The following is a 25,812-nucleotide window of genomic DNA, read 5'->3' as shown; positions in this document are numbered from 1 at the left end:
TTTGCCAAAGCTATCTCATGTCCCCTTTTTGCCCTCCTGATTTCCCTCTTAAGTATACTCCTACTTTCTTTCTACTCTTCTAAGGATCTATCCTGTCTGTACCTGACATATGCCTTCCTTCTTTTTCTTAACCAAACCTCAATTTCTTTAGTCATCCAGCATTCCCTATACCTACCAGCCTTCCCTTTCACCCTGACAGGAATATACTTTCTCTGGATTCTCGTTATCTCATTTCTGAAGGCTTCCCATTTTCCAGCCGTCCTTTTACCTGCAAACATCTGCCTCCAATCAACTTTGGTGATAGTTCAGAGAGGAGGGTGGGGGAAGGTAGCAAAGAGTACAATGGGTGAATGGAGGTGGGGATGAAGGTGATAGGTCAGAGGAGGGTGGAGTGGATAGGTGGAAAGGAAGATAGGTAGGTAGGACAGTTCATAAGGGCGGTGCTGAGCTGGAAGGATGAAGCTGGGGTGAGGTGGGGGGGAAGGGAAAATGAGGAAACTGGTGAAATCCACATTGATGCCATAGGGTTGAAGTGTTCCGAAGCGGAAGATGAGGCGTTCTTCCTCCAGGCGTCGGGTGGTGAGGGAGTGGTGGTGGGTGGAGGCCCAGAATCTGCATGTCCTCGGCAGAGTGGGAGGGGGAGTTGAAATGTTGGGCCACAGGACGGTGTGGTTGATTGGTGCAGGCACCCTGCCTCTATTCCTGATGAAGGGCTTTTGCCCGAAACATCAATTTTCCTGCTCCTTGGATGCTGCTTGATCTGCTTTGCTTTTCCAGCACCACTCTAATCTAGACTCTGATTTCCAGCATCTGCAGTCCTCGTTTTTACACTTAAAAATGCAAGGCTGGCTCTCATTCGCTGAAAATTTTCAACGCGTTCTGCACTCTATCCATAACTACAGAATAACTAACATAATGACACATGTTAGCTCGTTAGATCTGTAAATCCCTGGTTTCCTATCTCTACTTTCTTTAATAGCTAGGTGAAAGAGTGCACGAAAGAGAAAAAGGCAAAAAGAAAATTGGCTAAAATGTAAAGATAATACAAATGGAATGAAATGGGAGGAGACTCAGATAGAAACAGCTGCGCAAATTACGTGGAGTCAAATGGCCTGTTTGTACACAGTACATTCTGTGTAAATCTAATATTTAACAGAATAGTGTTAATTAATTACCTTTAAATGTTTGATTACCAAATTATTTGCAGACATTTGTATCCAACTACGTTCTCCAACTTTAAAGAATAAAGACTTTTCTTAGTACTCACCACTGTGACTTCTTCTCCTTGAATAGAAACATCAGGTCTTTTGAAGTGAGACAATGCCACAATAGCTGCTATGCTTGCAACATCAATAATGTTCCCATCGTGGTTTAACAAATGCAAGTCTACACGTATCTGCCACACCTTAATAAAATAAATATGAACATTTATCTACCTATTTTACATGGAGTATTTTAGATTTAAAGGGAGAAGAGTGTTTAGAAATTTCTAAAACATAAGCTGATCAAATGCAAGCTTAGCTAACTTCATAATATGAATGCCTCATGATCATTTTTGATAACACTTTAGGGGCAAAGACTCATTTCAGTATGTTTTTTTAAAAAATATATTTTGCAGGATATCTGAATTTTCTTGGGTCACTCCACAAATAGTGTGGAAAAAAGCAGTTTCCAACAGGAAAGATCACTGGCTGGCTGCACAACATTACAACAGCTAAAAAAGCATGGTACATGGCTTGCTCTGGCACCTTTGCCATCAAACATCAACAAGTATCCTTGTGTTAGGCTTGAAAGGTAAGGAATTTTTCCCCTCTAGAAGTTTAAATCCTTTCCCTGCCAAAATTTCTCATACATGAGTGCTCCTCCTCTACTATTCACCAATATAGTCTTAAAATACACAAAAATATTCACCCTACATTTAATTTTCATAGTTAATAAATATAACATTTACTAACTCGCGTTGATATACATGAAATGTAATTGTCTTAAAGCAGACAGAGCATGTTAGAAGGATCATATCTACACAAAACTTCAAATCATTTTATTTAATTTCTCTGGTGTGGATACTGTTTGAGCTAGATGCAGTTAATAGTGAAGAAGGTTTGTCAAAGTTGCACTGACATTGCTACTGCAGTAGCAAGAATTCTAGAATGTTCTAGACAGCGGTGAAGTCAACAACATACAACAGACTTTTATGAAGCACAAACTTTTTTCAACAAGGGGCCACTAAGATCATGTGCCCCTGGTTCTAACTATTTCAGCATTGAGAAATGCTGAGAGGAAACCAACTTTTTTTTAAAAAATGTTTGAAGCAGGAATCAATCAGGTGAAAAGTCATCTGGAACAACATTCACAGATGCTCCAGCACCTGCAGTGCAGTTACATGTAAATCTCATTTTCTGCCCCTTTTCTTAGTCATGGTCAAAGGAGAAAAGAAAGAGACTCCATCAACATTGAACTGCTTCATATTAAGAGTCTGTTGTGTCCTTAACTGCTTTAACCAAGAGTTAACTTACTGTTAATTAGACAAATATGGCAGAAAATTTGAGCACAGCTCGGTCCTACAAAATGGTTAATAAATAAATGACTAAATAATCAGTTTTTAGGTTGTGTTAGCTTAGGGAGGAGTAATTGGCCAAGATACTAAAGGAACTTTCAGTTTCTCAAAAGATCTTCTGACACCCAACTGAGCAAGTGATGGGGACCTTTGGAACAATCTCATTTCATTAGTATTGCTCTAAAGCGATGGCTCAAGTCATTGACTGGGGCTGGAATCCACACTATTGGATTCAGAGGTAGGACTGCCATCAAGTGAGCAGACACAAATTTCAGCTAGATTTTAAGCTTTGTGCTGAACAGATTTTGTCAGAATTCTAAAAAAAAAGGGCCCAAAGTTTAAAGCAAATTGTGGTGATTTTGATCTAGAGAATTCAAAATTATTTTTACATACTTAATTGATTAATTAATTACTCCAATTTTGGATTATACTACGTAACCAAAACATGCAAATATCAAATGCTAAAAGTAATCATGGCTTTCTCAACTAATAAATGATCCACTTTGAGGTACAGCTTCATCTTTAAATGGATTATTCCATTATTAAAAGCCTTGTACTCCGTGTAGCAGCCATGAACCTCTGACTGTAGCTAGAAGGCCAAACAGAAAGTCGCATCTTGTCAGTTGGAAATACAGAGAAGACCACAGTAGTCAAATGATCCAATAATTCAGTTTTCAGCACTAAATTTCTACTTCACTTCATTCAAATTACCAGACAATACAAATTTTAAACAAAGAATGTCTGAACTATTTCTTTAGGACTATGTTCCTTGCCTTGGCACAATTTTAATGTATTTTATTTTCTAATTAGGCAATCACTTATATTTAGGTAATACAGGTAAATAGGGTCAAAACTTTGGATCCCATCTTAAAGTATTCCCATACAAAGTAACTATTTTGGCAATGAACGTACTACAAACCTGAACCTGGATATCCATGTTAACAGTCTATTTGACCAGTCGGTCATACAGCGGCTTTCACTAGGGATATATTACAAACAAAGGCATTTACTCAGGACCATAGGAGAAGTTTGCACATTGATGAGGGTACTTCTCTCCACCGAACATTTACAACAGTATTGCAGAATAATTCATGCCCTCATTGTTGTGAGGGAGAGGGATGAAGCTCAAGTCCTTGAATGTATCATTGCCTATTCTGGTCTTGCGCATGAACATTCAAGGCTGATACTCCAGTGCAGTACTGAGCAAGCACTGGACATTTGCTTCCTACAGGAGACATTAAATCAAGGCCCCACATTTCTTCATACTTGATGTCCAAGATCCCAAGGCATTACTCTGAAGAACAAGTGTCCTAACCAATATTTATCTCAACATACCAAATATTTATCTGGTCAACATAGAAAAAAATTAATTGGTCATTATAACATTGCTGTTTGTGGAAGAATGCAGAGTGCAAATTAGTCGCTAATACTTTCTAAATTGCAATGGTGACTACAATTCAAAAATACATAATCACTGCAAAAGGACTTTGGGAGGTCCAGTGGTTGTGAAAGGTGCTATATAAAATAGTAGGTATGTACTTATTTCCTCTGGTAAGGGCAGATATCTAATTGAAGGGATTCAAATTTAGAGTTCTGAGAGAGAAACAAAAAGTGGATTTGGGAGGCAATGATACATTCAAGGACTTGAGAGGAAAGGAGGATTGGAGGTGGATGGCTGTTTCCAAAGATGTTAGGATTAAAAAATTGAGCAACAACATGATAATGTTTGCACTGAGAGAGGACAGAGGCAAGTTTAGAAGAGAATCCAAATTAAACCTAAAAGATGATGAAGAACCTCTTAAAAAGTTAATGAAATTATTCGCAAGAATTGAACTATTAGAAGTCAATAATCTGCAACAGGTTCTTAATAGATCGATTGTGGGTGAGTACGTCTATTTTTAGGCAAGACTGCTGTTGTAAACTGTCTTTTGGCTGAACTATACCACTTGAGCAAAGATTTTCGTACGCGCATAAATCTGCAGGCAAATAAATAAAAATAATTTAAATGCATCTAAATATTAGTGTGGTGAACTGTACTTTTGTTGAATGTACAAATCCATTCATCTTGCCCAGCAACTATCGCCTGGTCTGCCCGAGATGGTGGGCAGTAGGGAGACAGGTTCTCAGACGCATACCATACCTGTCATGAGAACATCTTCTCACCTTTGCACCTGCTACAACACATAGGGATTCTGTGTCTATGCACTTGGAATTCCTCAGACACCGCTCCAGCAGTCGGTTTAATTTAACTAATAGCTCAGATTGCCTGGAAATCAGAAAGTTAAACAGTATTATTGCAAAATAAATTTTCCCAAAAATAGTCAAATTTCAAATAAGTGAAAAATGAATATTACAATAACATCTTAAATTCTAACAACAGCAACCAAGAAAGTAGAGTCCTGATCAAAATACAGGGAACTAAGACAGTGATGGACTCAGATTGTCAAGAATGAATTGGGAAACCTTATAGAGTCAGAGATGTACAGCATGGAAACAGACCCTTCGGTCCAACCCGTCCATGCCGACCAGATATCCCAACCCAATCTAGTCCCACCTGCCAGCACCCGGCCCATATCCCTCCAAACTCTCCCTATTCATATACCCATCCAAATGCCTCTTAAATGTTATAATTGTACCCGCCTCCACCAATTCCTCTGGCAACTCATTCCATACACGTACCACCCTCGGTGTGAAAAAGTTGCCCCTTAGGTCACTGCCAGCACCCGGCCCATATCCCTCCAAACTCTCCCTATTCATATACCCATCCAAATGCCTCTTAAATGATATAATTGTACCCGCCTCCACCAATTCCTCTGGCAACTCATTCCATACACGTACCACCCTCTGTGTGAAAAAGTTGCCCCTTAGGTCATTTTTATATCTTTCCCCCCTCACCCTAAACCTATGCCCTCTAGTTCTGGACTCCCCGACCCCAGGGAAAAGACTTTGCCTATTTACCCTATCCATGCCCCTCATAATTTTGTAAACCTCTATAAGGTCATCCCTCAGCCTCTGACGCTCCAGGGAAAAAAAAAACCACACAAATTAGTTATAACAATTATTCATTCCTGACTGAATAAAAATAAAAGAAGAAAGGTGGCTCAACAGCTCGCCTGAGGATGGGAAGCATTTTAGAATTCAATAGAAAAAAGGGAAAAAATTTGATCAAGTGGGGGGAAAAGAGAGTACAATTGCAGGCAATGTAGAAACTGAGTGCAAAGCTTCTGTAAATGTGTGAAGAGAAAAAGACAAATATAGCCATCTTTTAGTTAGAATCCAGGGAAATTTTAACTTATAGCAAAGAAATGGCAGAAGAATTAAACATACACTATGTCCTCAAAAATAGCACAAACCACCTTTTAGAAATATTAGGGAACCAAGGATCTAGTGAGAGGGCAGAATGTAAGGACATCAGCATAAATAAGAAAATGGCACTGGGAAAATTAAAGGAATTAAAGACTGACAAATCACTGGGGTCTGTTAGTTTAAGTCCCTAAGCACTAAAAGAAGTGGTCATGGATGCACTCTAGATACTGGATGCACTCTAGGACAGTTCCAAAAATTGGAGGGTGACTAATTCCACTATTTAAAAAAGGTAGGGAAAGAGAGAAAAAAAAGAGAGAATTACAGACAAGTTAGCCTAATATTAGTTTGGGGAAAATGCTGGAGTCTGTTATAAAAGACCTGATACCAGAACATTTGCAAACCATTAATGGTATTGGACAAAGTGAGGTCAGATTATGAAAAGCAAATTATGTTTAACAAATCTACTGAAGGCTTTTGAGGATATAACTAGTATATTAGATAGGGGAGAATTGGTGGACATGGTGTAATTTCAGCAGGATTTTGCTAAGGCCAGTCGGCAAAATTAAAGCACAGAGAACATTAGGATAATATATTTGCACGGATCAAGAACTGATTGACAGGCAGCAAGAAAAGGAATTGGAATAAATCAGTCTTTTTATAAGTGGTAGGCAATGACAAGTGAAGTACTGCAAAGTGTGTGTTTGGGTCCTAGCTACTCTCAGTATATATAAATGACTTAATGAGGGAACGAAATATAACATTTCTAGGTTTGCTGACAACACAAACTAGACAGGTTTGAGTGTTCTGAGAAGGCTGCAAAGAGGCTGGAAGGTGATTCAGAAAAATTGAGTAAGCGAACAAACACATGACAGATGCAGTGCAACGTGACTAAATGTGATCTTAAATGTTGGCATGAACCATTTAAATAGGGCCCTGCCTTTCAATGTGATATATTGGCAAGTGTGGATGCACAAAAGGATCTGTGTTCCCTTGTATATCAGTCCATGAAAGTAGACAGGCAACATACAATTGGGAAGGCAAATAGTATTGCCTTCATTGCAAGAGGATTTGAATATGGATGTGTTACTGCAGTTATACAGGGCCTTGGTAAGTCACATTTGCAGTGTTGAGGGCAATTTTGACCTCCCTACCCAAGAATTATACAATTGCTACAGTGGGAGAGCAACGGAGGTTCACTAGGCTGGTAGTGGGGATGGTAGGACTCTAAATGAGGAGGAATTGGTTTGGTTGCATCTATAATCACTAAAAGGATGAGAAAGGATCAGATTGAAATCTACAAAATTCTAACAGGGCTGGACAAACTAGACACGGGGGGTGGGGGGGGAGTTTTCCCTGATTGTCCTCTGGTTCTAGCCTCCCCACAGTACCAGAATACAGGACAGATCAATTAGGACTGAGATGGGGTAGCGAACCTGTGGAATTCATTAGGTATGGTGGTCAAGTCATTAAATATGTTCATAAAAGATGTACTTTTAAGATTTTAAGTGCAACTGATATTGGGAGAAATTGGGAATATGGCATTGAGAAAGAGGATCAATCATGACTATATTGAGTGGTGGAGCAGGCTTATTTGGTTAAACAGGCAACTCCTGCTCCTAGTTTGTGTAACAAATTGGAGAGCAAAATTGCCACTACTTTGCACAAAGGTCAAACATTTATTCCCAATTGTACCAGAGTGCTAATTTGCTTATTGCAGGATGAACTAATTTCACTTTGGTGCAGACAGAAGATGCTTTCATGCCAGCTGGGCTAAAACATTTTTCAAAAGATTCCTATAACATTCTCAAAATTAATGTTAAATTGATAATTTGATTTCTGCCTCCTTTCATAAGTGATGGGGTGGCATTTGAAATTTTGGAATCTAAAAAAGGCACAAATCTTGACCTAGAAAGCTTTGAAAATTGTGGCAATTCACCTGCATTTTCCTTACCTGGCTCTTTTAAGGTTTTTACCCAAAACTATCTTTAGAAATGTATGTAATGTCCAACGTAATTCTTAAATTATACAATGTCCTTGTCCTTCTAGATGGAAGTGCTGGAAGGCTTGCAAGGTGCTGTCTAAGGAGTGACTTTCTACAGTGCATCTTGTAGATGGTACACACTGCAGCTAATGAGTGTCGCTGGTGCAGAAAGTTGATGTTTGTGGATGTGATGCAAATCAAGCAAGCTGTTTTGTCCTGGATGGAGTAAAATTTCAAGTGTTGTTGGAACTGTACTCATCCAGGCAAGTGGGGATTATTTCACCACATTCACAACTTACACCTTGGATGGTGGATATGCTTTGGGGATTCAGGAGAGGAGTTACTCACTTCAGGATTCTAGGCCTCTGGCTTTCTCTTATAGTCACAGCATTTATATAGCATCGCAGGTTTAGTTACTAGTCAATGGTAACCCCACGATGTTAATACTGGGAGATTTAGCGATGGTAATTTGATTGAATGTCAAGAGAAAATGATCAGATTCTCTCATGAATGTCATTGCCTGATATATGTGTAGTCTATACATTGCTAGCCACTTGTCAACCCAGACCCGGATCTGTCTTTAACGAGTCCATTATTCCTCTTTCTCCAAGCATGCTCCCTTATTATACAGCGATATATCAAGTCTCAAAATTATTAGTGTAAATTTGGGTTCCATTAAAAGATGGATAGAATCACATATAGCCTCAAGTTTACTTTGTTTTTCTATATTTGAGAGAGAATGTTAAGGGAAGAGTTTGGTTTCATTTTTGAGTTTTGATTGTGGTGACAGTGTTTGAAAATGGGTTTATATACAAAATACTTCTTGCCTCATCTAAATGTGTGAATAGTTCAGTGCTTTAACAAAACAATGATAGAAAAGAACAAAAATAGGCTAACATGACACAAGGAGACAGAGCAGTTTCCTTTTAAGAAAGAGACAACCATCCAGGTGAGGGAGGATGCAAATTTCTGTCAGAGAGGACAGTCCTATGGCAGCAGAGATACTGTTAGCTTAGCAGTACCAAGCAGTTTAGTCTAAAAAAAAGGCTAAAGTGGTTTAATGTCAAGAAGAGAAAGTTTCAGAAGCAGAACACTAGGGAAGAGCAGTTTAAGGAATGTGTTAAGAACTATGTGAGCTGCATCAGCATTAGCAGTCTCAGGAAGAGACTTTGACTAAAGAAGCTTGCATCTTGTAAATACAGAAGTTTTCCAGAAAGAAATCAAATTCTGCCTTGTCAACCAACAAGAAACTGTAAAAGTAGAAATCGGGTCATATTTCATGGAGTCTTAAAAAATAGTAAGGTTACAAAAGGATAGAACCTATATTTCTTGTACTCTGTAAAATGTTTTTTTCATACGTTAAGAGCTTTGATATTCTTTTGTTGAAAGTAAATTGGAGCTTCTTGCGAATGTATTCAATGATGGACCACCATGGGCACCAAATTACAAAAGCAAACTCATCATCTATCAAGCCAGGTTTTACTCTGGGTTCTGACTGGTCAAAAATTATCAGCTTTGACCATAAAGTTTATTAAAAACAGAACAAAAACTCTCTCATTTAATGAAATACCCTTGAATCTATCAATTATTGAAACACTGTCTGACCTAACTAGAGACACAAAGAGGGATTCAAGTCCAGACTTGCCTTCCTAGAAAAAGTGGCCATATTTAATTCTCAGCTGAAATAAAAACTCAAAAATAGGTATAATCATTCCCACTTTGAACTCACTGGCCCTACATGATTCCAACGAACCTCAAGGAATGACTCATTCTTTAGATTGGGCACTTTACAGTTGATTTTAAATGTTAGTTACTGCTCAAACTTCACTGTTGGAGCTGTTGATAATGATTGCACTATTAACATTTTCTTTATTGTCCTGTTACCAATTTCTTTTGCCTTGCAATGTCATCTTTTTATCATTTAATCTTATTTGCTTTCCTTCCAACAAAGACATTCCTCTTTCTTCTGAAGAGTCGTCACTGGACCTGAAACATTAACTCTGCTTTCTCTCTACAAGTTGCTGCAAGACCAGAGTTCTTCCAGCTGTCTTTGTTGCTGATTTCCAGCAATTCTTTGATTTTTCATTCATCTTTGTTCATCCCATCCCCGGCAGCCATACTTGCTTAAAATCTGCTACACCACAAACATTTTCCACCGGAGAGAAAGGATAATTGATTAGAAATAAATTTAGTTCACAGATGTTGCCTGATCTGCGAGTAGTTGTAATATTTTCTGTGATTTTATAATCATTAATTCACTTCCTACAATGCCCAAAGCTAATGAATTCAAAATTGTGGATGCCAACTTCATGTAGCTTTTACAGTTATACGGGAGGAGAGATCCTTGCCTAATGCTGAAGATTCTGTTACATTTATAGTACATTTCAATTTTTACAAAAGGATCACTGAATCAGGATATACTTTAATGCAAGTCCTGAAAATAAAAACAGAAAATGACAAGTGACTGTAGATTAAGGGTGACACTTGAAGAATAAAATGGTATCTCGTAAAGAATTCACCCAATCTGCCTTTGGACTGCAAATTGTGGCACAGACATGCTTTAAATGTAGTATACCAAGTTGGGAGGAGGATCGATAAGTCACTTTTTTAACTGGAAAGAGTGCTTGGGTGGTACTCAGTAGCAGAGGAAAGAAGAGACACATTGAATCTGCTGTGCATGTACAAGCATGTGCCGTGGAAGAGGAGGTGTTATTGGTGATGGTGTGGTGGGGAGGTGGGTAAGGAAAAATCAAAAGGTAAACTGGAATATCACAGAGGAAATAGTCTGCTCAGAACATGATGTTTTGTGGTAGCTGAAGGTGGCAAAAATGGTCATAGATGATCTTTTGAGGTGGAAGGAGAAGACAAGGTGAACAAATTAATGTTTCTAGGAGTGAGCAGCAGGAAGGAGACCAGAACTACAAGAAATGGGATGGAGACTAACAGCCATAATGAATCCTCAATATGAAAGGTTCCATAAGTGGGGGGAGGGGGAGGGGGTGGGAGAGTGGAGTATAATTAAGGTCGCTGAGCAAGAAAAGAGAAGAGACAGAGATGGTCCATGTGAAGGCAAGGGAATGGCAGAAATTGGTAGCAAGAGCGATTACATTCTCAAAGTATTGGCAAGAGCAATCTTAAAACTGACAATTGCATGCACATGTATAATGTCCAATCTCCAAGGCATGCACCCAACTTTAACTGGGTGGAAACAGTGAACATTCAGTTTTGACAACTGCACTATCAGCTTGCATTCAAATGAATATTTTTATAAGTGCATTCATTGGAAAGAGAAAAAAAAAGGTACAAACACAAAGTTACAGTAATGCACAATATCAAAAGCATTTTCTATCTTCACTAAAGGGAACAGAAACATTCAAATGTCAAAAAGGAAAACAGGTTGGTAGGTGCAAAATTATTAATAATTGTAATTTTTTATTGTTATCTGCACGCCAAACTAACCTGCCAGCTTCAAATGTAGGAGAAGCCATTGGAGAGAGCTCCAAATTGAAGAAAATTATGCCTTCTGTAGGCCGACTAAGTTTAGGAATAACAAGTTCACATGATACTTGTGCCAGGACCCTGAAATAACAGTTAAAGACAAATTTAACATCTTTTATTCCAACTCCAGAGAAAACAAAAACATCTCTGCATAATAATGGACAATATAAAAAAAATCATACTACAATGCAACAGAGTTCTGCATTATCAAAAATCCCCGATTCTAGATTTAAAATGCTTTAACCCTAGGCCTCCTAGATATTCAGATGGATGTTAAAAATCTTGACATGATTCAATGAGAAGCAAGGGGCTTTCTTGCTACCTGATAGCAAAAATAATTGAATAAAAAAAGGTAGACAAAGAACAAGTTTTTATTTAGTCACCTCCTGGTGGCGTCTTCCTTGCCAGCATATCTTTTTGTTACTACTCTACAAAACAATGGCTCTAAACTTGGAACTGGCAGCTCTCTGGCAGAGGCCTGGTTGCACTTGGCACCCCGGCAGAAAACTGCAAGCAAGCACTTAGGAAGAAGTGATACTTTAACTCTCAAAGCTACAGTACACCCACATCTTCAGAAAACTAAATCTACAACAGTGAGTAGAGTGGGGTCTTTCCTGGCTATAGTTTTATTGAGATCTACCTCTTGAGTAAACTTTTAAAATATAAGCCCTATATATTACATTAGCCTGGAAGAGTGTTTTTTAAGAGCAATAATATGATGCTATTTTCTGGGTCTGTAGATTGTGAAGGATAAAGATGGCCTTTAGTAGAGTGATGTGCTCTTCCTGTAGGATGAGTGTGTTTAGGGAAGAGTTTCCATGTTATTGATGATTATGTCTGCAGGAAGTGTCTTTGGTTGCAAATCCCATTAGACAGCATGGATTGGTTAGAGCTGTGATGGATGGCAGTTATAAGAAGGGAGAAAAACCGCAGATACAATCAGGTTAACTCCAGGAGAGGTAGGAGAGGTAGACAGGTTGTGCAAGAGTCTCCTGTAGCTATCCCCATCTCAAACAAGTATGCCGTTTAGGAAAATGTTGAGTGTGATGGACTCTCAGGGGAATGTAGCACGAACAGCCAAGTTTCTGGTATCAAGATTGCCTTGAATGTAATGAGGGTTACATCAAGTTCCAAGTGATCGATTGTGATAGGAGACCCCCTAGTCAGAGGCAGAGATAGATGTTGCTGTGGCAGGAAGTCAAAAATAAGAATGCTTTGTTGCCTCCTTGGTGTCAGGATCAAGGATATCTCAGACAGGATGCAGAATGTTCTGAAAGGGGACAGGGACCAGCAGGAGGTCATTGGAACTAATGACATAGGAAGGATGTGATATTGAAGGGAAAATATAGAAAGTTAGGCAGGAATTTAAAAAGGAGGTCCTCAAGGGTTATAATATCTGGATTACTCCCAGTGTTATGTGCTAATGAGGGTAAGAATAGGAGGTTAGAGCAGATGAATGTGTGGCTGAGAAGCTGGTGCAGGGCAAAAAGGGTTCATATTTTTGGATCATTGGAATCTCTCCTGGGGTAGAAGTGACCTGTACAAAAAGGATGGATTGCACATGAACTGGAAGGGGACTAATATACTGGCAGAGAAATTTGCTAGAGCTGCTCGGGAGGATTTAAACTAGTAAAGTTGGGGTGGGGTGGGACCCAGGGAAATAGGGAGGAAAGAGATCAATCTGAGACTGGTACAGTTGGGAAAAGGAGCGAGTCAAAACAATCAAGGCAGGCAGGAACAAAGCAGACAACAAGATAATAAATTAACCTGCATTTATTTCAATGCAAGAGGCCTAACAGGGAAGGCAGGTGAACTCAGGGTATGGTTAGAAACATGGGACTGGGGTATCATAGCAATTACGGAAACATGGTTCAAGGACGGACAGGACTAGCAGCTTAATGTTCCAGGATACAAATGCTATAGGAAGGATAGAAAGAGGGGAAGAAACAAGAGAGGAGGGGGAGTGGCATTTTTGAAAAAGGACAGCATTATGACTGTACTTAGGAAGGATATTACTGGGAATACATCCAGGGAAGTTATTTGGGTGGAAGGGAGAAGTAGGAAAGGGATGATCACTTATTGGGATTGTATTATACACTCCCCAATAGTCAGCAGGAAATTGAGATCTCAGCTATCTGTAAGAATAATAGGATGGTTATGATAGGGAATTTTAACTTTCCAAACATAGATTGGGACTGCTAGTGTTAAGGGTTTAGATGGAGAGGAATTTGTTAAGTGTGTACAAGAAAATTCTGATTCAGTATGTGGATGTACCTACTAGGGAAGGTGCAAAACCTGACCTACTCTTGGGAAATAAGGCAGGGCAGGTGACTGAGGTGTCAGTGGGGAAGCACTTTGGGGCCAGCGATCATAATTCTATTAGTTTTAAATAGTGATGGAAAAGGATAGAACAGATCTAAAAGTCACAGTTCTAAACTGGAGGAAGGCCAATTTTGGTGGTATGAAGCGAGAGCTTTCAAAAGTTGCTCGGGGCAGATGTTCACAGGCAAAGGAACAGATGGAAAATGGGAAGCCTTCCAAAAAAAAAGATAAGATTCCAGAACAGCAAGTCCCTGTTAGTGTGAAAGGCAAGGCTGGTAGGTGTAGGGAATGCTAGGTAACTAAAGAAATTGAGGTTTTTGTTAAGAAAAAGAAGGAAGCATATGTCAGGTATAGACAGAGATCGAGTCAAACCCTTTAGAAGAGTATAAAAGGAGTATATTTACAAGGGAGATCAGGAGGGTAAAAAGGGAACACGAGATAGTTTTGGCAACTAGGGTTAAGGAGATTCCAAAGCAATTTTATAAATATATCAAGGACAAAAGGGTAACTAGGGAGAGAATAGGGCCCATCAAGGATTAGCAAGGCAGCCTGGAACCGCAAGAGATGGGGCAGATACTAAACGAGTATTTTGCATCAGTATTTACTGTGGAGAAGGACATGGAAGATATAGAATGAGGGGAAATAGATCGTGACATCTTGAAAAATGTCCATATTACAGAGGTGGTGGTGCTGGATGCCTTAAAACACAAAAGTAGATAAATCACTAGGAGCCAATCAGTTGTACCCTAGAACTCTGTGGGAAGCTAGAAAGTAATTGCTGGGCCCCTTGCTGAGATATTTGTATCATCGATAGTCACAGGTGAGGTGTCGGAAGACTGGAGGTTGGCTGACATGGTGCCACCATTTAAGAAAGGTGGTAAGGACAAGCCAGAGAACTATAGGCCAGTGAGCCTGACATCAGTGGTGGGCAAGTTGTTGGAGGGAATCCTGAGGGACAGGATATACATGATTTGGAAAGACAAGAACTGATTAGGGATAGTCAACATGGCTTTGTGCATGGGAAATCATGTCTCACAAACTGGATTGAATTTTTTGAAGAAATAATGCAGACCTGATCTATATGGACTTCAGTAATATGTTCAGCAAGGTTAGATCTAGCCATTTGGATACAGAACTGGCTTGAAGGTGGTGGAGGGTTGTTTTTCAGACTGGAGACCTGTGACCAGCAGTGCGCCAGAAGAATCAGTGTTGGCTCCACTACTTTTTATCATTTATATAAATGAGTTGGATGTGAACATTGGAGACTTAGTTAGTAAGTTTGCAGATGACACCAAAATTGAAGGTGTAGTGGACAGCGAAGGTCAGAATACAAGGGGACCTTGATCAGATGGGCCAATGGGCCAAGTAGCAACAAATGGAGTTTCATTTATATAAACGTGAGGTGCTGCATTTTGGGAAAGCAAATCTTAGCAGGACTTATACACTTAATGGTAAGGTCCTAGGGAGTGTTGCTGAACAAGGGGACCTTGGAGTGCAGGTTCATAGCTCCTTGAAAGTGGAGTTGCAGGTAGATAGGATAGTGAAGGCGATGTTTGGTATGCTTTCCTTTATTGGACAGAGCATTGAGTATAGGAGTTGGGAGGTCATGTTGTGGCTGTACAGGACATTGGGTTAGGTCACTTTTGGAATATTGTGTGAAATTCTGATCTCTCTCCTATTGGAAGGATGTTGTGAAACTTGAAAGGGTTCAGAAAAGATTTGAGGAGAAAGTGAGGTCTGCAGATGCTGGAGATCAGAGCTGAAAATGTGTTGCTGGTAAAGCACAGCAGGTTAGGCAGCATCCAAGGAACAGGAGAATCGACGTTTCGGGCATAAGCCCTTCATCAGGAGCTTATGCCCGAAACGTCGATTCTCCTGTTCCTTGGATGCTGCCTGACCTGCTGTGCTTTACCAGCAACACATTTTCAGCTCAGAAAAGATTTACAAAGATGTCACCAGGTGGAGGATTCGAGCTACAGGGAGAGGTTGAACAGGCTGGGGCTGTTTTCCCTGGAGCATTGGAGGCTGAGGAGTGACCTTATAGAGGTTTATAAAATCACGAGGGGCATGGATAGGGTAAAAAGAGGTCTTTTCCTTGGAATGGGGGGAGTCCAGACCTAGACGGCATAGGTTTAGGGTGAGAGAGAAAAGATTTAAAAGGGACCTAAGGGGCAACATTTTCATGCAGACGGTGGGTGTGTGTACGGAATGAGCTGCCAGAAGTGGTGGAGGCTGGTACAATTGCAACATTTAAAAGGCATCCGAATGGGTAGTTGAATAGGAAGGGTTTTCAAGTGATATGGGCCAAGTGTTTGAAAATGGGAGGAAATTAATTTAGAATATCCAGTTGGCATGGGCGAGTTGGAATGAAGGGTCTATTTCCGTGCTGTACATCTCTATGACACCATAAAAGCAGATGGATAGGGATTAGAGTCAGCAGAGCCAGAGTGGAGGGCCACATCAAATACTGAACATTTAAATGAGTCTCTACTCATTAGGTTTAAAAATTAAGGACTAATTAGTCTTTTGAGCCTGTTCTGCTTTTCAATAAGATCATGACCAATGTTCTAACTAGATTTAACTTTCCCATCATTCTCTTTTTGCTTAATTCTCTTAACATTCAAAAATATATAATTTCTCTCCTGATATATTCATAACTTTGCATCACAACTTTCTGTAGCAGATAATTCCAAATGTTCACAAACATTTGGAGTGAAGAAATTTCTCCGTATTTCAGTCCTAAATGACTAATTTTTGATTCAGACTGTGACACCATGTTCTAGCTTCCCAATTTGAGGGAATATTTTCTCAGCATTCTGAGGATTGTGCATTTCTATTAAATAATCTCTCATTCTTCCAAACTCCCAGGAAAGTAGGCCTAGTTCATTCAATCTCTTGGTATTACACAATTCCCTCATTCCAGGAGGAAGTAAAATTCCCCAAAAGGACATTGTCCCCCTAATTGGACAAGGAAGCCAAGACTTCAGGAGTCCTCCAGCTATGTTCTCATCAATGCACTCTAAAATTGCATTCAGATGTTTTTACGCTTTTATTCCAAACCCTTTGTAACAAAAGCTAACATATCATTCCCTGCTTAATGCTTGCTGTATCTGCAAGTAAACTTTGTGATGTATGTGTATGGTAACACAAGTCCTTCTGAATGCAAAAATGTTTCAATATCTTTCTGTTCAAAAATATGTAATTTGCTTTTATTAATTTGCTTATCAAAGAGAATAATTTTAAATGTTAATACGTTGTGTTCCATCTGCCACATCCTTACTCATTCACTCAACCCATCTCAAAAAACATTGCTTCCATTAGTTCCCCATATCCATCCTAGCTGCATCCTCAAACATTTCCAACAGATTTGTCGAACAAAATTTTCTTTCTTAAAATCCATATATTCTATGTTTAATCATATGATTTTCAAAGTACTATGTTACATCATCTCTAATAAATGCTCACATTGGCCCAAATCCTCCTCAGTACGAAGGAAGTTCTTAATAAAAAGATTTATCAGCTGTGTCGTCACAGAGAATCATCCAAGCAGGGAAAGGTCTCAAGGAAGAGTTAAGTTATTGTAATAACACCAAGTTAACACAACATGGCTGAAGTTTGCACTTTGGGTATGCTTTCACTTCTTTCACCTCCCTTTGTCTCTAATGTGTCTATTCCTACTTTCACTAATCTAGCCTTGTTTATAACCTTTGGCAATGTTTATACAATCTACTGAGCATGCTTTGCTGGTCTACACTAATTCTTTCTATTTCTTGGGCTTCCTTTGTTGAACTTAAAAACACAACCTTCAGGCTTTCAACTTTTTTTTGAAAAGTCAAACATTAAGTCTTTTTCTGCGATCAAATATCATCTAACTCTTATTAGCCACGATCAGACACTTTTTTTGTAGGTTTTTTTGTACCTCAAATGTACATTTGTTTCATATCAAGTTTCTCTTCTTTAATTGCTTGTCTCCAGCACTGGATTAGAAATTTCCACCAATTGAATACAGGGAGGGCTGAAGCCATTGTTTTCAGACCCACACCAAACTCCATATTTATGGAGTACAAGCCTTACTTTCCTCGAAATGCCACCCAGCCCCTAATTCTCTATTCTTCCTTGCTTATAAATCTCCTTTAAGAGAACAGATGACCGATTTTCCTGGAGCTTCTGCTGGCACACCTCCAACTGATGAAAACAACACCTTTGCCCTTCTGTCTCTCCACTTGGTTCCTTCTCAAATGTAGTACAGCCACCGGTGAGGCACATGGAAGAAAAAGACAATCAAAACTTGGCTGCCCAATGCCATGGCACTGGTGTAACAGTCCATCTCAGCTTCCACAAACAAGTTTAAAATGCACCAAAAATAAAGACAAACTGCACAAAACTCAAACACACTTTTGCAGATTGTATAAAATGAAGAACTACAGGGATCTAAAAAAATTGAGTTATTTTACCTTGTTTTTCCCAGTTCCACAATACAACATCCATATTCTGTTCCAAATGTTATCTTGATATTTCTATAGTCATACGTCTGTCTTCCATCAAGACGCTGTAGGTTAGAAATGCAGGGTATCAGTCACATTCTGAACAAAATAGTCATAGTCTGCGGCAATTCTGTAACTAAATTCCATCTATATTCATGATGGGTTATGGCTTGGATTTGTCGACACATTTATATCTTCTTTAATGGTAAAACAAAATTCAACCCCATCCCATTACAACTTTTTAACAAATCAAAAAACCATTGAGGCAAAAAGCTCAATTTACGATAGCTGCTGATTAAAATAGAAAAGAACGGTATTTCTCAACATTAGAGCATAGTCTCAGAATTAATTAAAACGGAGATAAGGAGGAATTTCTCCTGAGGTTAGAGTGTATTTGGAACTCCTTGCCTCAGTCCGCTGTGGAGGCACACAGTCTCCCACTGTATGTTTAAAACTGACAGATATATTCTTGACCAGTGAGGGAATCAAGGATTACAAGGTAAGGGCAGGAAAGTGGACATGATGAATGTTGGATCAGCCACAATCCTAATGAATGGCAGAGCAGACACAAGGTGCCAAATGGCTTTTTCTGTTCCTATTTTTTAAAAGGTCTTATAAGATCCCACGGCATGTAGAACGTGCACCTTATTTAGAAGAGGAAGGTGGGATATTGGTCTTGGAGTAATAATTTGAAGACATGAGTTCAAATCCTACCATAGAATCAAATCATATCTCAAGTTTGAATTCTTTGAAGAAGCTAAGTTAAAAATCACACAACACCAGGTTATAGTCCAACAAGTGTATTTGGAAGTGCCAGCTTTTGGAGCGCTGCTCCTTCATCAGATGGGTGTGGAGCAGGATCATAAGACATAGAATTTATAGCCAAAGATCTGAGTGTCATGCAACTGACACAATATATTGAACAAACCTAGACTGCTATTAAGTCTTTCAGAATGGGTTGCAGGTTTCAGTTCACTAATCTGTAAATCCCAAAACTTCTTTCCAGTAACATTAGAGATTACTTTAGGTTTTATAACGAAAGGTGACATCATGGCTCAGACAATGGTGTGAGGTTAGACTCTGTCTGTGCCCCAATCTGGAGCTAGACTGGTTCTATTTCCAAAATAGAAAGTTATAAAAGGTTAGATGGATCGACTGCCTGCATATTGTATGCTTTTGAACAAAACTGAACGTATTGGCAATTACAATTCTGCAATGCAAAGTCACCCCATAGACTTATAGGTGTATGTGCATGCATGTGAGAGGAGAGCATGTGAGAGGAGAGCGCGAGAGCATGCGTGTGTCAGCAGTGGGGGGGGCTTCCACATCATGGCTACCAAGAAGATAGATAAGGCATAAACTTTAGCAAGGCTTTCAACAAGATTTCGCATGGTAGATGGTTTAGTAAAGTTAGATTACATGGGATTCAGGAAAAGCTAACCAATTGGATACAAAATTATCTTGACGGTAGGAGACAGTGTATGATGGCAGCAGGCTGCTGTTCAAACTGGAATCCTGTGACAAGTGGTGTTTCATAGGGATCAGTGCCAGGTCCACTGCTGTTCATCATTTATATAAACAAACAATCTGGATGAGAATATTGAAAGCATGGGTTGGTAAGTTTGTAGATGACACCAAAATTGGTGGTATAGTGGAGAGTTAAGATTGTTATCTAAGATTACAATGGGAGCTTCATGAGGTGGACCAATGAGCCAAGGAGAGGCAAATGGAGTTTGATTTAGATAATTGTGAGGTGAAGACAAACCCACGTAGGACTGACACAGTTAATGGCTGGGCCCTAGGGAATGTGGTCAAATAGAGACACCCCAATTCCTTGAAAGTGACGTCACAGGTAGAAGATATTTGGCATGCTTGCCTTCATTGGTCAGACCATTGAGTGCAGGGAGTTGGGAAGTCTTGTTATACAGGACATTGGTGAAGTCAATTTTGGAAAACTGCATACTGTTCTGGTCGCCCTGCTATGACAGAATATTATTAAATTGGAAAAGATGCTGAAAAGACTTACATTAATATGACTTGAGGGATTGAGTAAAAAAAAATCACAACACCAGGCTTTAGTCCAACAGGTTTATTTGGAGCCACCTGATGAAGGAGCAGCGCTCCGAAAGCTAATGTTTCCAAATAAACTTGTTGAACTATAACCTGGTGTTGTGCGATTTTTAACTTTGTACACTCCTGTCCAATACCCGCTCCTCCACATTCAGGGACTGTGTTCGAAGGAGGGGCTGAATAGGCGGATACATTTTTCCCCTGGAGTGAGGGAGGTTGAGGTTTTTAAAATTATGAGGAACACACAAAATAAGTAGCAAAGGTAGTTTTTAAAAAGGGATTTTAAAAACGGACCCGAGGGGCAACCTTTTTCACACAGGGAATGGTGCACATATGGAAATAAGCTAGCAGAAGTGGAAAATGCAGGTACAGTTATAACATTTAAAAGACATTTGGACAGTGTTAAGGACCAGACCAAACCTTTTCAAAATATATTTAGTACAGGCCCTATTTTTTTCATATTTTGAGAAGGTTAGTGTAAAGTATTCCATTCCAGATACAATTCAAACTACTCAACATTAAGCAAAACATTATTTTTACAGTACAGTTAAAACACAGACAACATAAAACAAAAATAATTGGCTTAACTGTAACTGGATCAAAATGGTTATCAAAATACTACATATTAACTTAACATCCCATAAACACACCCTCGGCAATGGAAAATTCAGTAAAACAGATTGTCTCACATGCAACTCTAGCAGCAGGAAGAGAACCCCCCAGCTTTTAGCTGTAACAAAGACAGGAATAAGAGCTTCCACATCTAACTTCAAAACCTCAGCAACCGCAGAAAACTAAAACTAAAAATCCTGGTTTTGTGGGAATGTAACCCCCACCCATTCAGGTTGCTTTAATTGTTCTAATTTTTTTCCCCCCCAAACCCAAGGCTTTCCTAAGCTGTTTACTCTATTGGCTTTGAGCAGAATGCTCTATCTCAACCTTTCTTCATTAAAAAAAAGCCAGGAAAAAATACACCTCTTAAAAGCCATAGTATTGTCACAACAGGTACACGAACAGGAAAGGTTTAGAAAGATATGGGCTAAGGACAGACAAATGGGACTAATTTAGTTTGGGAAGCCTGGTCAGCATGGATGAGTTGGATTGAAAGGTCTGTTTCTATGCAGTATACTCTAAATCCATATTCTTGCTTTCAAAAACAGACAAGTTCACATTATAATCCAATAACTATAGAATACAGAAGAGGCTAGTCAGCCCATCAAGTCTGTAGTGCCAAACATATACTACCTACACTAGACCCACTTTCCCACACTAGACCAATAGCCTTGCATGCTATGGCACTTCAAGTGGTCATCCAAGTACTTTTAAAAGGGTTGTGAGGTTTCCTGCCTCAACTTACCTCCCAGACACTGCATTTCCAGACATCCATTTTTCCTTAAAATCACTTCTGAACCTTTTGACTTTCACTTTAAAATTTTGTCCTAATGTTATTGACCTTTCAACCAAGTGTAACAGTTGTTCTCGATTTACCTTCTCCATGCCCCTCAATCTTATACATCTCTATCAGACTCCCCCTTGAGCTTCTGTTACCCAAAACAAATAACCCAAGCTTAACAAGCCTTTCTTCATAGCTGAAATGCTCCATCCTAAAAGATCTAAGATAAAAAGGAGCAAGATTAGGCCATTTGGCCCATTGAATGGCGGAGCAAACTCAGTCACGGCTGATATGTTTCTCAACCCCATTCTTCTGCCTTCGCCCCATAATCCAGATTCTCTTACCAATGAAAAACCGATCTGTCTTAAATACTCAATGACTTGGTCTCCACAGCCTTCTATGGCAATGCGTTCCACAGAGTCATCACCCTCTAGCTGAAGAAATTCCTCCTCAACTCTGTTCTAAAGAGTCATGCGGTCACTGAGGCTGTGCACTCAGGTCCTACTCTCTCTGACCACTGAAAACAACTTCTTATACCCACTCTAAGCTTCCCAATATTCTCGAAGTTTCAATGAGACACCCCTTATACTTTTAAACTCCACTGAGTGCATGTGCCCCAAGTCTTCATATGACAAGCTCTTCATTCCCCAGGGTCATTCTTGTAAACCTCCTCTGGACTCCATCTAAGGTCAACACATCTTTCCTTAGATACAGGGCACAAACCTGCTCTCAATATTCTAAATGCGGTCTGACCATACAGCCTCAACAGTACAGGGAGAAAGTGAGGACTGCAGATGCTGTAGGTCAGAGTCAAAAAGTGTTGAGCTGGCAAAGCACAGCCAGTCGGGCAGCATCCAAGGAGGAGAGTGGATGCTTCAAGCATTGGCTCTTCATTCCTGATGAAGAACTTATGTTCGAAACATTAACTCTCCTGCTCCTCTGATGCTGTTTTTGACTCTGATCTGCAGTCCTCACTTTCTCCTAGGTGATTATAACCTTACTGTGAAACCTCTTCCAAGGATGCCCACCTTGAAGAAGATCTCCTCCTCCCTCTACAAGGATCTCAGTGAGTCACTCTCTCACTGCACTCCCCCCCCCAAGGTCATCATCTCTGCCCTGAAGCTCTTCAGCCACATCCTGAAGCAGATACTACCACAGCCACATTTCCTTCCTCAGCGTCTGCCTACGCAACTGAGTGATCCTGCATGGACTCCAGACCACATTCAGACCACCACAATTTGGACCTGACCAGGACAACCACTACCTACAGCAAATCCAAAGCCTCCACATTCCTGATGAAGAGCTTATGCTCGAAACGTCGATTCCCCTGCTTCTCGGATGCTGCCTGACTAGCTTTGCTTTTCCAGTGCCATACTTTTTGACTCAGCCTTACCAGGACATGCCTGCTTTTGTATTCTAGCCCTTTTGAAATGTGCTAACATTGCAGTTAGGAAGGCAAATGCAATCTCCATAGATGATGCCAACTTTTCCAGCAATATCCGTTTTCCAGCATCTGTAATTCTTTTAGCTAAGTTCTTTTAGCATGTTAACTTTAAGAGACTCCTGAACTAGGACTCCCAAATCACTGTGCTTCAGGTTTCCGATTTTCCCTTTTAGAAATGTGCCTACACCTCTACTCTTCCTACCAAAGTGCACAATTTCACTTTCCCACATTGTATTCTATTTCCATTTTTTTGCCCACTCTCCTATCCTGTCCAAGTCTTTCTGCAGCCTCGTTTCCTCACCACTACCTATCCCTCCACCTATCTTTGTGTCATCTGCAAAATTACCAACAATGCCCTTTGTTCCTTTGTCCAGATCATTAACGTAGAACGTGAATAGTTGGGGCCCCAATACAGACTACTGTGGAACTCCACTAGCCACCAGCTACTGAAAAAGATTACTTCATTCCTACTCTCTGCCTTCTGCTAGTCAGCCGATCCTTTATTAACGGCCTCCTGTGCAGCACCTTGTCAAAGGCCTTCTGGAAATCCAAACTGATAACGTCCACTGGTTCTCCTTTGATTAACTTGCTTGTCACCTCCTCAAAGAATTCTAACAAAGTTATCAGGCATGACCTCCCCTTGACGAGCTCACAGGAATAGAGAGATTTGTCCATAGATCCCTGAAGGACAGGTTAATACAGGACACTTGCTTTTGTCAGTCATGCATAAATATTATCAAAGAGAGGTCATGTTGGAGCTGTACAAAACTTTAGTTAGGCCAAGCTGGAGTACTTTGTGCAGTGCTGATCAACATTCAACAGGAAGGATGTGATTACACTGGAGGAGGTGCAAAGGAAATTCACAAGGATGTGGCACACCAGGTAGTAACAGAGTTGGAAGAAATGACTCTGTGTGGGTAGAGTTGAGGATTTGTGAAGGAAAAAGACCCTGATGGTTGTTGTGCACAGTAGTCAGGTTATGGGAAAGAAAAAATAAATCAGGAGATAGAAAAAGCAAGAAAGGTTTTTCTAATGATCATGTGAGACTTCAATATGCAGATGGACTGGAAAAATAATTTTGGATCTCAAGAAATGAAATTTCTGGAATGTCTTCAAGACATTTTTGGAGACGAGTACTGGTATAGCCCATTAGAGAACAGGCAATTCCAGATTTGGTGATGCGTAATGAGCCAGACTGATTAGCAAGAGCAAGGGCAAAGAAGCTGCAGTGAGAAATGACCATAATATGATGGGATTCACCTGTAGTTTGAGAGGGAGAAGCTGGAATCAAATGTAACAGTATTACAATTGAGTAAAGATATCTACAAAGACATGAGGGAGGAGCTGGCCAGAATTGATTGGAAGGGAAGTCTAGTGGAACAGACAAACAAATTAGCAGCCATATTCACTTATAAAACTTCAAGTGACGACACTGCAAAATTAATATGAACCATTTTGGGGCTTCCAAGGGTTTATTATAAAGATACGAATGCTTTGTTTATTTTAAAAAAATAACTTGAGAAAAGATGTCACCTCTGAAACTTCCTAGATTTTTTGAGGATAATTCACATCAACAATGAAAATCTTCACAGCACAGACCAAGATCTAAACAAGCCCAGAGAACAGAATGGAAGCACCCATATCCTGACATCAGGGAAAATGCTCCCAAATTAGTTGCATGCATTGGAGGGAGTCAAAATGAGGATCTTACTCTACTCTTGTAGTGGGACGGCAATTAGATTCATTAACAAGCCACTTACTCACAAAATTTAATGGCGATTGAGAATTCACATGAGTCACCCACACATCAAACCCTGGCAAGATTGTGAGCAGTCTACCGGGATCCCTCATTCACAGATACTCACTGGAGAATTTAACATTGACAGGGAAAATGGAGGGCTGAAGCCACACAATTCTTGCTGCATTTGAACCAATCCTGCTCTCTCTCATCAGTTTCGTGGTTAAGGTCCTGAAGCACTAAGAACATTAGCCACCTCTTACCCTCAAAAATCTCTTTCACAACAGAGGACCCCTACACTGACACGGAATATCCCTGTCCTTCCCCACTCTCACTGAACACTCTGCACTCCACCCACTATACACTCTGCAATAACACTAAGCCCTTTATTCACATGAACACACATACCCTAACTCTGGACACTAACACAGAGCTTTCAGTACACAAACCAAAGGTCACCAGTTCTTGCCACATAATAAGCACTTGTTCAGTATTCAAAGCACACCTTCTCCTCACACACAGCACTGGCACACAGCCCACTGACCATGTCAACAAAGCATCCCATTTCATCTCCACGCCTTCATTATGTATTGGCACACGACAGCGCAGACCAGCTCCACCAACCGGGGCTTGGGGCACAGGGCAGGGCAGGGCAGGGCAGGGTAGGGTAGGGCAGGGCAGGGCAGTCCACACCCCGACCCCAACCTCCACGCTCACCTCCCACCTCGGGGCAGAATCAAAGGCCAGCGTCAACAAAAACTAACGGACACCACACTGGGCTGAGATTGAACACAGGATACTGACTCGGGTGGTACCTGTTTCTCGGCGATAGCCTGAAGAATAAACTGCCGCTCACAGTTTGAGAGCGGAGTCTCCCTCATGGTGAAGCGGCAACGGCCTCAACACTGACCAGCAGCAGGGAGGGCGGCGCTGCGCGTCATCAACACGCGACAGACACCGGGGCGCGTCACTTCCTCCATCACCCCCACACCCCCAAACTCATCCCCCACCCCCCCAAC

General features: G+C 40.3%; 1 protein-coding gene across 1 annotated transcript in view; it reads right to left on the bottom strand.

Moving 5' to 3' along the window:
• The window catches only part of exosc9 (exosome component 9), a 65,531-nt gene extending 39,793 nt beyond the window's left edge, over positions 1 to 25,738 (bottom strand). Inside the window, exons 1-5 of the mRNA XM_043674027.1 lie at positions 25,609 to 25,738; positions 18,119 to 18,213; positions 11,304 to 11,423; positions 4,721 to 4,823; positions 1,268 to 1,405 (exon numbers count right to left, since the gene is read on the bottom strand). Coding sequence (XP_043529962.1) covers positions 1,268 to 1,405; positions 4,721 to 4,823; positions 11,304 to 11,423; positions 18,119 to 18,213; positions 25,609 to 25,674 — 522 coding nt within the window. The 5' untranslated portion in view covers positions 25,675 to 25,738. The remainder of the gene's footprint in view (positions 1 to 1,267; positions 1,406 to 4,720; positions 4,824 to 11,303; positions 11,424 to 18,118; positions 18,214 to 25,608) is intronic.
• Between the last annotated feature and the right edge of the window lie 74 nt (positions 25,739 to 25,812).

Source organism: Chiloscyllium plagiosum, chromosome 32 (genome assembly GCF_004010195.1).
Source record: "Chiloscyllium plagiosum isolate BGI_BamShark_2017 chromosome 32, ASM401019v2, whole genome shotgun sequence".
Classification (NCBI taxonomy): Eukaryota; Metazoa; Chordata; class Chondrichthyes; order Orectolobiformes; family Hemiscylliidae; genus Chiloscyllium; species Chiloscyllium plagiosum.
The sequence above is the reverse complement of the archived record's forward strand: the minus strand, read 5'-3'. Positions and strand labels throughout refer to the sequence as shown.